The 12692-nt window shown below is 45.9% G+C and overlaps 1 protein-coding gene and 1 pseudogene across 3 annotated transcripts; both read left to right on the forward strand.

The window, feature by feature from the left end:
• Positions 1-508: 508 nt before the first annotated feature.
• Positions 509-5479, forward strand: LOC124691627 (pre-mRNA-splicing factor ATP-dependent RNA helicase DEAH7-like). 3 transcript variants are annotated; one of them, XR_006999027.1, is made up of 3 exons: positions 509-4302; positions 4380-4625; positions 4903-5479. XR_006999027.1 is itself a non-coding variant. In XM_047224914.1 (2 exons), exon 1 carries the CDS (start codon positions 631-633, stop codon positions 3388-3390), a length of 2760 nt encoding a protein of 919 aa, XP_047080870.1. In that variant the 5' UTR covers positions 509-630; the 3' UTR covers positions 3391-3408; positions 4380-5479. The 3 variants fall into 3 exon arrangements, 2 of the variants coding, with proteins under 2 accessions (XP_047080870.1, XP_047080871.1); XM_047224914.1 differs by having other exon boundaries at positions 509-3408; positions 4380-5479; XM_047224915.1 differs by having other exon boundaries at positions 509-3390; positions 4380-5479.
• A 779-nt stretch (positions 5480-6258) lies between these two features.
• On the forward strand, positions 6259-11531 carry LOC124689568 (annotated as a pseudogene).
• Positions 11532-12692: the final 1161 nt, after the last annotated feature.

A 12692-nucleotide genomic window follows, 5' to 3' on the forward strand; every position in this document is an offset into this window, starting at 1 on the left:
GCCCCCAAATTCCGTCGACGCAGGAGCCGTTTCGCCGGCCGAGCAACTCGCCGTCGTCGTCCGCGTTCGCCCTATGCTGCTTGGATCCACTTGCTGCCGAGGACAACCGAATCCCCTCTCCTTTGTCCAGATCGGTCCCCTCAGATGGCGACCGTCCTCCCAGGGCGGCAGGAGCAGGAGGCCGACGATCGCCCGATGCAGGGTCTGATCTTGCCGCGGAGACACGAACGTCGGCCGAGGAGCGTCGCCGTCGCTGCTGCTGCAGGTCTGGACGATCTGCTCGCAAAGAGGAGGAGGCGAGAAGAAGCACAAGGGGGCGGCAGCGATGCGTCCAGGAGCCCTCCTCCTCGTCGTCCCCCTTGGGATACACCGGGAAGAATCGGAGCCGGAGCTGCTGCATTTACCACCAGCAGGACAGACCGTCACGAGCATACACCCGGAAGAATCGGAGCCAGAGCTGCAGCATCCCCTTGGGACAACGTTTGTTCTTCCTTGCCTGCCCCTCTACGCCCTTCCGGCCCCTCCTCGAAATCAAAAGGATCTTCCTATTCGTCGTGCAGGGACACCCAGGTTGCTGACAGGAGGCCCTCAGCAGCAGCAGCTGATAGAAATCCCAAGATCACCGAGGAGATGATGCAGGAGATGGATTATGACGCCGACCGCGCTTGGTACGACCGTGAAGAAGAACACGGCGCTGTATTCAGTGCTGACAATTGTCTTGGAGATGATGCATCCTTTCGAATTAAGAAGACGGCAAAGCTGACTCGCCACGATGGAACTCGGGTGACTCTTGCTCAGACCAAAAGGCTGTCACATATCACCGCCGAGAATGCTCGGTGGGAGGACAGCCAGCTGTGCAGATCCGGAGCCGTTCGAAGGACAGGGGTGCAGACAGAGTTCGATGATGAAAATGAGCGTAGAGTGACACTACTTGTTCATGACACGAAACCCCTGTTCCTTGATGGACAGGCAGTGTTATCAGAGCAAGCGGAGCCTGTGACGCCGCTCAAGGACCCAACGTCCGACATGGCTATCATCGCACGCAGAGGCTCTCTTATGGTCAGGGAGATCCGTGAGAAGCAGAGTATGAACAAGTCGAGACAGCGCTTCTGGGAGCTTGCCGGATCGAAGCTTGGTGATATTCTGGGTGTCGAGAAAACAGCTGAACAGGTCGATACTGATACATCGGTTGTTGTTGGTTTTAAAGAGAAGCTGAAATTTTCACAGCACATGAAGGAAAAAGCAGAGGCCGTCAGTGATTTTGCAAAATCGAAATCTCTTTCTGAGCAGAGGCAATATCTTCCCATATACGCTGCCCGGGATGACCTTCTAGAGGTTGTGCGTGAGAACCAGGTGGTCGTGGTCATTGGCGAAACTGGTTCCGGGAAGACTACCCAGCTCACTCAGTATCTTCATGAGGATGGATACACAAGGACTGGCCTCGTCGGTTGCACACAACCAAGACGTGTGGCTGCCATGAGTGTCGCTCGGCGTGTCAGCGAAGAGATGGGGACTGCGCTTGGGGACGAAGTTGGATATGCTATCCGGTTTGAGGATGTAACGTGTCCTAACACGAAGATAAAGTACATGACAGATGGAGTGCTTCTCCGCGAAACATTGAAGGATGCTGACCTTGACAGATACCGGGTTATCATCATGGATGAGGCGCATGAGAGATCACTCAACACTGATATTTTGTTCGGTATACTGAGGAAGGTTGTTGCATGTCGACGGGATTTTAAGCTAATCGTCACGTCTGCAACACTAAATGCAGACAAGTTCTCGAAATTCTTTGGAGGCGCACCTGTATTTCACATACCAGGCAGGACATTTCCAGTGAATATCTTGTTCAGCAAAACGCCATGTGAAGACTATGTGGAAGCGGCAGTGAAGCAGGCCATGGCAATCCACATAACGAGTGGCCCTGGGGACATACTCATCTTCATGACTGGGCAGGAAGAGATTGAGGCTGCTTGCTATGCGCTTGCCGAGCGCATGGAGCAGCTAGTATCATCATCCACCAAGCCTGTACCCAATCTCTTAATCTTGCCCATCTATTCGCAGTTGCCCGCTGACTTGCAGGCCAAGATCTTTCAGAAGGCGCAAGAGGGCACTCGCAAATGCATCGTTGCTACCAACATCGCCGAGACATCCCTGACAGTAGATGGTATTTTGTATGTCATTGATACTGGGTATGGAAAGATGAAGGTACACAATCCACGGATGGGCATGGACGCTCTTCAGGTGTTTCCATGTAGCCGAGCAGCGGCAGACCAGCGTGCGGGGCGTGCAGGAAGAACTGGTCCTGGCACATGCTACAGGCTGTTCACCGAATCAGCTTACCAGAATGAGATGCTCCTTAACCCCGTGCCAGAGATCCAAAGGACCAACCTTGGGAATGTGGTCCTTTTGCTGAAATCTCTCAATGTCGAAAATTTGCTCAATTTCGACTTCATGGACCCACCTCCCCCGGAGAATATCCTGAACTCCATGTACCAGCTCTGGCTCTTGGGCGCCTTGAACAATCTGGGTGGCCTTACAAGTCTAGGTCGTAAGATGGTGGAGTTCCCATTAGACCCAACCCTGGCAAAGATGCTTCTCATGGGGAAGGAGCTGGGGTGCCTTGAGGAAGTACTGACAATTGTGTCCATGCTCTCGGTGCCATCGGTATTCTTCCGGCCAAAAGATCGAGCAGAGGAGAGTGATGCCGCAAGGGAGAAGTTCTTTGTCCCGGAATCTGACCATCTGACACTCCTCAATGTATACAAGCAATGGGAGTTGAACCAATGCAGGGTAGACTGGTGCAGTGACCACTTCCTCCATGTCAAGGGTCTCCAGAAGGCTCGGGAAGTGAGGTCTCAGTTGCTGGACATACTAAATGCCCTGAGGATCCCGCTGACTCCATGCTGTATGGAATGGGACGTGGTGAGGAAGGCCATCTGCTCAGCATACTTCCAGAATTCCGCACAGCTGAAGGGCATTGGAGAGTACGTCAACTGTCAGAATGGGATTCCGTGCCATCTGCATCCCAGCAGCGCCCTCTACGGTCTCGGCTACACCCCCGAGTACGTCGTCTACCACGAGCTTGTCCTGACAGCCAAGGAGTATATGCAATGTGTCACTGCAGTTGACCCACAATGGCTGGCGAAGGTGGGTCCCATGTTGTTCTCTGTGAAGGAGGGCGACACCTCCTTCCTTGACCGCGGGAGGTGGCATGATGAGGAGAAGTCGACCATGGATGAGATGGAGAAGATGAGGCAGGAGCAAGTGGAGGCGGCAGGCAGAGAGAATGGGAGGCTGGAGAAGAGAGGCAAGCGGCAGCAGGTTGCTATGCCGGGACTGAAGAAAGGTTTGGCGTATATGAGGCCCAAAAGGAGGATGGGTTTGTAGGTAGGAAATGTTGATTGGGTATGTTTGATGTGCTGATATAGTCTACCCTCTTAGTATGTACAGATGTGGGACACTCACAATAATGAATGCATTATGATTTTAATTCTAATGGATTTTGGTACTCCTCAACCTTACTTAATTTCTTAGTAAATAATGGTTGTAGAATCCTATTACTACTTCGCTTGTTTAGTTAAATTGTGAACCATTTTGGCAGTAACATTTATACCCTACATATCTCACCCGCAACTGTGGCATAAGAATTTCATTGTACGACATCAAGTGCTTTGTGTTACCTAGGTCTTCTAATTCTAATTTAGTGTGTGTCCTATTCTCAAAAGAAAATTAAGTTTGTCCTTTGAGAAGTTATTTGTACATTATCAAGAGAGCTTTCTGTTGTTTTCTCCATTATTCAGCTCGCTGCCTTTATGATGTTTCCGCATTACACATGCTTAAGTGAGTATGGTCTGATCATATGGACGCAGAAACATCATCTAATCGACACTTGGTAGGTTGTTGATCAGATTTAGATTGAGTTTCCTCTAAGACCCATTTACATGGAAAGAGTTTTCTCCAAGATCAGATTCACAAAACAATGAATATGTTTTGTTGCTGTATATATGAAGATTTATCTGATTATATGCTGCAACCTTATTTTGGAATTCAGATTGCCAGTTGAACCCTGAATTTTCTACAATTCAAGTTTCATGCCATCTCTTACCTAGGTTTGTACGGATTTATCTTATATGTTTCTTTTTCCATGATAGCTCATGGAACAACAAGGTCTCTGATAGCTCAATATTTCCTTTGGTTCACATTAAATAGGAGCAGGCTCAATTGTAAAATCTACTGCAACGATTTTGGTCTCAATATCTTGTATTGTCAGTTTCAACAAAAACGAACTCTAGTTTCTGAGTAAGCACAAGATAATATATGACGTCTATGTGCATTTATCTGTCTGCTTAATCAGATATATGATGCTACCCCTGCAGGCTTATGGAGTACGGGATGTCCAAGGATCCTCAACGGATTTGAATGCACAAACAGTGTCTGGGGAAGATGACAAGACCTTTGATGATACTGTTGATATTGATTTTGCATGATAAGTTAGGAAGAAGCTCGTATATGTTGAACTGCACCTGCCTCAGCCTGCTGTGCTGCAAGATTGAGTAGCAATGCTAGTTTGCTTCCAGGACATGTTTTTCTTCTTCTTTGATTGAGGTGTGGCGAAGGTTTCGGTAAGTTGGCTAACATTTAAATCCTAGTTCTTTTATTAGTTATTATCTTGAGATATAATTTGTTTCTCATTTTTTCCTTGCAAAAAGGACAACTAAATTTTGTTTGTTATGTATAACAGCCGAGATGAGGTTCACAGACTTCCACAGGCAAAATTACCCGTTATTGATTGTTGCTAGAATCACAGCCGTTGAACATCATAATCGACAAGCTAGCTCTTTAAGTATGTTTTTCTTCTGAAAATGCTGGTGTTAATTGTGGCTCCACTTCTTGTTGCAGTTTCGAATAAAGGCTGCAGCACCAGCTGAATCTGCATATCCCAACGCGAGAAATGGATTATCAGAACAAGAGAACAAATGCTTTTTTTTCCCTTTGTGTGAAAAGAAAAAAATACATAGGTACCATGATTGTTGATCAAGGAGGAGGAGAATAAACAGAGCAGATGCAACGCAATCGAATGGTCTTACCGGTTGGCACCTGCAACGAGCCGCAAGCCATCTTGCATGAGGTGGCGCCGATGGCGGTATCTGCAGTGGTCTGCTCACCTGATCAGGCAGAGCCATGGCGGTTGGTTTTGCCTGCCCAGAGGGTTGGCCAGGCCACTGACAGCCACCTGCTACTGCTCTCCGACAGCATCAGGAGGAGCATGCGCGCCCTCTTCGTGATAGCTTCTTCTTCAGGGCCGAGCGAGGAGAGAAATGTTGTGGAGTTTGAGTTCTGATGGTGAAACCAATATTTCACTCGTATAGTACTTTCACTATTTCCCAGCAAATTAATGGATACAGTTTCAAGTTGAGTGTCCTATATCCAGCTCTGCCACGGTATTCATTTTCTCAACAAAATGGGACTTTGTGTATTGCTGCCACTAGCGCCTCCTGCAAAAAAATGATCATTAGACTTTTTTTCTTCAAAACACAGATGTAGACGCTCACACATATGCACATACACTAACCCGCATGCGCAACCTACTCCTATGTGCACCTCTAAAAGACTGGGTCAAAGAAACTTGATTTGACGGGTCTTGAGATTGATGAAGTCACCATAGATGTCTTGATGTCGACTTGAACGTCGTCTTCCAGTGAAATTCCACCTTTAATAAGACATTAAAGTGTCAAACCTAGAATTTGAACTCTCGTGGACTACGGATGCTACTGCGCTCATAACCATCCAACCATGAGTTGGTTCTCAATGATCATTGGATCTTAAATTGCTTGGAAAGGCACATGCCGTCATGTATCTTTATCAGACAAAACCTCTTGAATGTAGAAAGAAAACTGAATGCAGTTTTGATTAAAAAGATGCTGCTTATAATAAGGGTTGATAAATGACAATATTCATACCGGTCAACGCTATGGAAAGGAAATGTATTGTAGGGTTAAGATTGACGCCATTACCCGCAAAAAAAAAAGATTGACGCCATTGTGGCGCAACATGGAAGCCAACCCCAGGGAACGCGCGGCCCGAGGGCGCAACACATTCCCGAGGCCGTCCAGGTTGACATGGTACAAGTTATGACTGCAGGAAATTAAACCCCATCGAAAGTTTACCAAATTATCGGGGTTTTATAGAAGGCCACCAGAAAAAACTCAGCCAACGTGACCTACTTCGGAAACTCAATCTGGACGAGAGGGCGAGATGACCAGCCTCCCGTGTTCGCCGGCGGCGCCCCTGGAAGATGAGGACCTGCTCTCTGAGATACTTCTCCGCCTCTCCCCGCAGCCTTCCTCCCTCCCGCGTGCCTCCCTCGTCTACAAGCGATGGCGTGGCCTTGTCTCTAACCCCGGCTTCATCCGCCTCCGCCGCCACCGCAACTCTCCCCTACTCGGTTTCTTCATCAAGAAAGATGGCAGCCTGTTGTTCGTAACTTCGTACCCATCATGGAGTCTCCCAATCGTGTACCGTCCGTGCGCTTCTCACCGCGATGTTGGTGTCTCGTTTGGCCCTTCAAACCATCCTTGTGTCCATGGAAATCCTATGATCTCAAGCTAAAAAATGGACATGGCCATGGAAGATGCAAATCCAAGATATCCTTATGTCTCGAGCTCTCAATCCACCAATAACTCCCATCTTCCAGCATCTAATTTGCACGAAAAGTTGAGAAACAAGTGGGAACGGTAATGGGGTCACCTTCTCCAGAGCCGGCGAGGCTCCGACGAGCTGGTGATGCTGAATAGCCGATATTTTTTAGTCCGCCATCGACAAGTTTTTCTGTGAAATTCAATGTTGCATATGTTAGTTATTTTTGTAACAAATGCATACTAGTTTCATAGCGAAAGCACACACAAGATATTACAATACTTACCTAGACATTTGCCACTAGTTTATGTTTCCCCAAATTTCAATGTTAGATAAGTTATTTAAAATTGTACCAAAGTCGTACAAGTTTTGTTGGGAAGCAGAGACCAAATGTTACAAAGGTTTCCTCGGATTTTTTGACGATGTTTATGTGCTTTTTTCCAAAAGCTACAAAGACATGATTGTTTTGTTGTAATAATTTATGTTTTTTTTGTAAAAATGGTTCGTAATTTTTGTTGTCAATAAATCGGTAGCAAATTACTTTTTTAACTACCTTTTTTATTAGTACTGACACATACACTTTTTTAATAGTTTGTGTTTTTTAGAAGTGGTTGGCGATTTTAGGTTCAAATCAACCTACCACAAAAAAATGTTGTTTAACTCTGATTTTTTGTACCGAGACATGATACAAAACTGTAGCAGGTTTGGGGCGGGATTAGCACTATACTATTGACGTGAGTGCTAGAATTTGGGGCATTTGGCCTTTGGCCCATGGCCCATTATCAAATTCTGAAACTCACATGGCCCATTCCAATAATCAGTGGCAGCACTAGTGGGAGCTAAAATTTAGTCCCACATTGCTAGTTGGGAGAGAGTTGGAGTGGTATATAAGGTGGGCTGTTCTAGTCCTAGTAAGTGAGTGAGAAGAGAGAGAGCCCTCGCGCACTCCTCCTCCTCCCTCCCCCGTCGCGCCGCGCCGCGGGTTGCGGGAATCTCGCCGAGCCGAGCTTATCTTTTTTCTGTTGGGAAATTAATTGTGTAATCAATTTCGAGTCATTAACGGACGCGTTACTCAGCCGTTTTGCCTTCCGGTTTTTCTGGATCGTGGCTGTGCCTACTCGGACGTGGGCTGCGCCCCACGACCTTCCCGAACCGCACTATATAAGCGCGGACTCCAACCCTAGTCTACACCAGACGCATATGCTACTACCTGTTTCCAGTTCATTGCGCCGCCACCTTCGTCTTCCTCATCCCGTCCATCGGCGTGCACCGACTGCCGGGACAGTAGGCCTCCGGAACCCTGCCTCTCGTGAACCTGTACGGGTGAGGGGCAATCAGGTTTTTGGGGAGCGCTCCGGCGCGACTACTGGCATCACGACGTCGTCATCGGACGACGAGTTCCTCCACACCGACAACTTCTTCCCGGACCTCGAGCGACTTCTTCGGCAACCTCAACATGGGCGACAACGACGCTGCTGCAAAGTATGTGATCTTGTCGTCTCTCTTTCAGTTTCTGTTAGAGTTTCTCTTTCTAGTTTGTGTGGTAGATGCGATCAGTTTATCTTGTTTAGATGTGATTTGTTCATCTACCTTACTAGTCTGCATTATTAGTTTATTTGTTATTTTCGTAGTCATGATTTATCATTTACTTGTACGGATTATTTCATATGGATATTTGCTTATATATTCAACAATCCAAAAACCTGATTTTAGGCAAATCAATTCAAGCAGCGTTGCTGCCGCTACTCGACCTCCCCTCTTTGATGGTATGCATTACAAGAGGTGGCGCACAAAGGCGGTTCTATGGTTTACAAACCTAGGCTGTTTTAGCGCCACAGATGCTAGACCTGAGGGGCCTCTCTCTGCAGAGGAGCAGGAAAAGTTTGAGAAGGTCGACGCCATGTTTAAGGCGGCCTTGTTCAGCATTCTTGGGGACAACATTGTTGACCCGTACATGGCTTTCGACCATGGTAAAGATGCGTGGGATGCGCTCGAGGCCAAATTTGGGGTCTCGGACGCCGGCACCTGAACTCGTATGTCATGGAGCAATACTATGACTACGGGATGACCGATGAGCGCTCCGTGGTTGAGCAGGCTCATGAGATTCAGTCCCTTGCCAAAGAACTCGAGCAGTTTAAGTGTACCTTGCTCGGACAAATTTGTGGCCGGTGGCATTATTGCCAAGCTTCCTCCTTCGTGGAGGAACTTTGCTACTTCTCTGAAACATAAGAGACAAGAGTTTTCCGTTTCGGATCTCATTGGCTCGCTTCATGTGGAAGAGAAGGCGAGAGCAAAGGACACACGCGCTCGTGGTTTTGAGGGAGGTTCTAGTGCCAATGTGGTACAGAAGAAGAACTTTCAATCTCACAAGTCTAAGAATAAGAACAATGGAAAAGGCAAGTTTGACGTGAAGAACAAAGCCTCCAACTCAACCAACTTCAAGAGGAAGACTCCTTATAAGAAGAAAGGGAACTGCCATGTTTGTGGCGCTCCTGGACATTGGGCTCCTGATTGCCCAGAACGCCATGATCGGCGTGAGAACAGCGGCAAGTCCGCAAATGTTGTTATTGGTGTTGATACTGAGATGAAGGACGTTGGGTACGGTACTTCTCCTACTGTCCTTTCAGTATGTAATTCTCCTGATTGGTGGATAGACACCGGAGCCAATACACATGTATGTTCCGATGTCTCTATGTTTTCTTCTTATCAGGTCGCAAGGACTTCTTCCGGGCTGATGGGAAACGGCTCACGTGCTTCTGTTCGTGGTGTTGGTACGGTGGATCTGAAGTTTACTTCAGGAAAAACCATCTAGCTGAAGAATGTGCAGCACGTTCCTTCCATTAATAAGAATCTCGTTAGCGGATCGCTTTTATGTCGAGATGGTTTTAAGTTGGTTTTTGAGTCCAATAAAGTTGTAATTTCCAAGTGTGGACAATTTGTTGGAAAGGGTTATGTGTGCGGAGGCTTGTTCCGCTTATCTTTGTCAGATTTATGTACTCAAATTATTAATCATGTTTGCAATGATAGTGAGTCCGATATTTGGCATTCACGACTTTGTCATATTAATTTTGGGTGCATGACGCGGCTAGCGAATATGAATATAATTCCGAAATTTGCTATTGTCAAGAAATCCAAGTGCCAAGTATGTGTGCAAGCTAAGCAACTACGTAAGTCTCACAAGACTGCGGAAGCAAGAGACTTGGCACCGTTGGAGCTTATACATTCGGATCTTTGTGAAATGAATGGTGAATTGACAAAAGGAGGAAAAAGATACTTCATGACTTTAATTGATGACTCTACTCGATATTGTTATGTGTACCTCCTGAAATCTAAAGATGAAGCTCTTAGTCACTTCAAAATCTTTAAAGCTGAAGCAGAAAACCAACTTGATCGAAAGATCAAACGGCTAAGGTCCGATCGTGGTGGAGAGTATTTTTCCAACGAGTTTGATTCTTTTTGTGCGGAACATGGTATTATCCATGAGAGGACGCCTCCCTACTCACCTCGAGTCAAATGGGGTGGCCGAAAGAAAGAACCGTACTCTAACCGATTTGGTTAACGCCATGTTAGATACATCGGGTCTATCCAAGGCATGGTGGGGGAGGCGATATTGACTGCATGTCATGTCCTAAACCGTGTCCCCACAAAGAACAAAACCATTACCCCTTTTGAGGAATGGGAAAGGAAAAGGTTGAAACTCTCTTACCTACGAACTTGGGGATGTATGGAGAAGTAGTATACATATGTTTAGTTGTAGGTGATATATAAGGGAGTTCCTTACCCATGCAGGAATATATGTGGGCGATGATAAGGTGATCCACTTTACCGCTGGAAGGGGCTGGATAGTGGTTGGAGCTGAAAGAGTCATTGATCTTCTTCCTGGGAGTTCTGTCCCTTCTAGGAGAACCTCGCCATGTTTGGTATGCAGAAGCTACCAACTGGAAGTCACCGACGTCGCCGTCGCCGCCTCTGCCACCGCCACGGAGACAAATGCCACAGACAAATAGTATGGCGTACGTGCTCCTGCCTCAGTTGTTTCCTGGTAGAGGGTCGCCTCTACCGCTTCGAGTATGGTGTCAGCAAGAGGTTTTTCTTTGCCAAGGTGAGAGGCGGGACGTGCACGCTTGCCACCGCCGATCCCGACGAGCTGGTTGTCCACCGTGCCAGCTACTTGTTGAGGAATGGGTTCAGGTGCTACAACCTGATCAAGACCAATTGCGAGGACTTCGCGTTGTACTGCAAGACTGGTTTGATCGTGACCCAGCCAGGTAGCACCATGAAGAAAATGATCATCGGACAGAGCGGGAGCGGGCAGGTTGTCTCCTACATAGCTGGTACGGCTTCGATCATTTGTGGACTCGACCCGATGTTGTACTGTGTGTCACAGCAGGTATGTAGGTGAATCGGTCAAAGTAGAAGTGGAGCACCTTCTTGCGTGAGCTCCTCCTTCCTATACTTTTTTCCTAATTTAATTTATATTCATTTGAGGGTTGGAAGGTAGATTCCTACACTAATATAACTTGTATATGACAACTATGGTTTGGATGGTCTGAGGCTTCCTACACCAACGAGTAGCAAGCCTCACATGCGCCGTGTTCCACGAGCAATACAACCCGGTGATATTTCTTGTTAACTTCTATGTAAAAGATTATAGGAATTAACTAGAAATATGATAACTTTCAAATCACCAAAGCTAAAATTGAGGATTGTTTTCAGCCTGTAGATTTTTTCAATATGTGTCGATTGGTGTTGGTCATGATAGATTCCCTACCTAGTATTCTGCAATTTCGCTCATTTTTTCTGCTCAATTTTCAATGTCAATCTCGATGTAGAGTAAGAGGATAGTCTGCATTTCTGGTCAGTCTTCACCGAACAATCTTGGTGAGGAGTAAGAAGACAATCTTCAATTCCAATATTGGTGTAGATTTTTTTTAAAGGCACACACTAATAATACACAGTCATAATACTATGTATGATGACAAAATAATTTTTGTGCTCAGTAATTTATATGTTAGCGAGATCATACAATGCATGTAGGCATCATAGAACTTGCAACTTATTCAATAGTAGCCTTTGACTCGCCGCTCCAAATAGGTAAACGAACACTTTGCTTTCGGGCAATAGAGCCGTACTACTTATAGCACATATCATAGTTCATGTGTTACCTTGTTGGTAGAACTATCTCCACATCGTCAAACTGAACACTCATCATGCCACTAATCCAATATAGTTTGTAGAATGTGAAAAGTAAAGAAAAAAATCGATATACATATATCAAAGAACAATTCAAATAGTTCAGAAAACAAAACAAAACAATCATATATACGTTGTGCTTCATCAATGCTAATCTTTAAGATGAGCTTTCATCAGTATTTTCCTCGTTAAGCTCACCTAGCAAACACGGAGTATACACAAATGACTCATCTATGTTATTTGTGTGGGCCTGGTAGTAACTTCTTGGACGTGAATTCCCCAGGTATTGAACCTTTGAGTTATTCAAATGATAAGCCACCACACGGAAGACATCAGTCAAATAAACAACTTCCTTGTAAGGGTGGAATCCAAGAATATGAAAGTGTTTGTGGTAGATCTTAGGACCACGTTTAATTGTAAAAAATCCATCATCGTCAGAATCCCACTCAAATCTCTTTTTTGTCAGAGTTTCCGCCGAAGCATCTTCCTCAGCATCAGACACATCGTGTACCATCCAATGTGCATCCATCGGGCGATCATATCGATCATATTTCATTAGGTGTTGGGCTAAGGGTACAAGGTCATCTTGATACTTCAGTATCCACTCCATTCGTCCACTTGACTCATCGAGGATCCAAATCCGTAGTCGCTCGGGCACTTCGACTATTCCAAAGTACACCATATCTTGTGATCTTCCTAGATATGGCTTTATGTATCCCTTGCTCTCATTGTATGTTGGCGCACTAATCACTTGGTATGTACCATTGGATAATGAAAGCCTGAATTTTTTTAATCATATCTTACGAGTCATATGGTATTTGCTTAAACTAATCATTTTTCACTTACAATTAATTATAGTA

Source organism: Lolium rigidum, chromosome 2, assembly GCF_022539505.1.
Source record: "Lolium rigidum isolate FL_2022 chromosome 2, APGP_CSIRO_Lrig_0.1, whole genome shotgun sequence".
In the NCBI taxonomy this organism is placed as follows: Eukaryota; Viridiplantae; Streptophyta; class Magnoliopsida; order Poales; family Poaceae; genus Lolium; species Lolium rigidum.

Bases quoted from the DNA above. Each gene is read 5' to 3' on its own strand.
- LOC124691627 (XM_047224914.1), top strand. From the start codon at position 631: ATGATGCAGGAGATGGATTATGACGCCGACCGCGCTTGGTACGACCGT.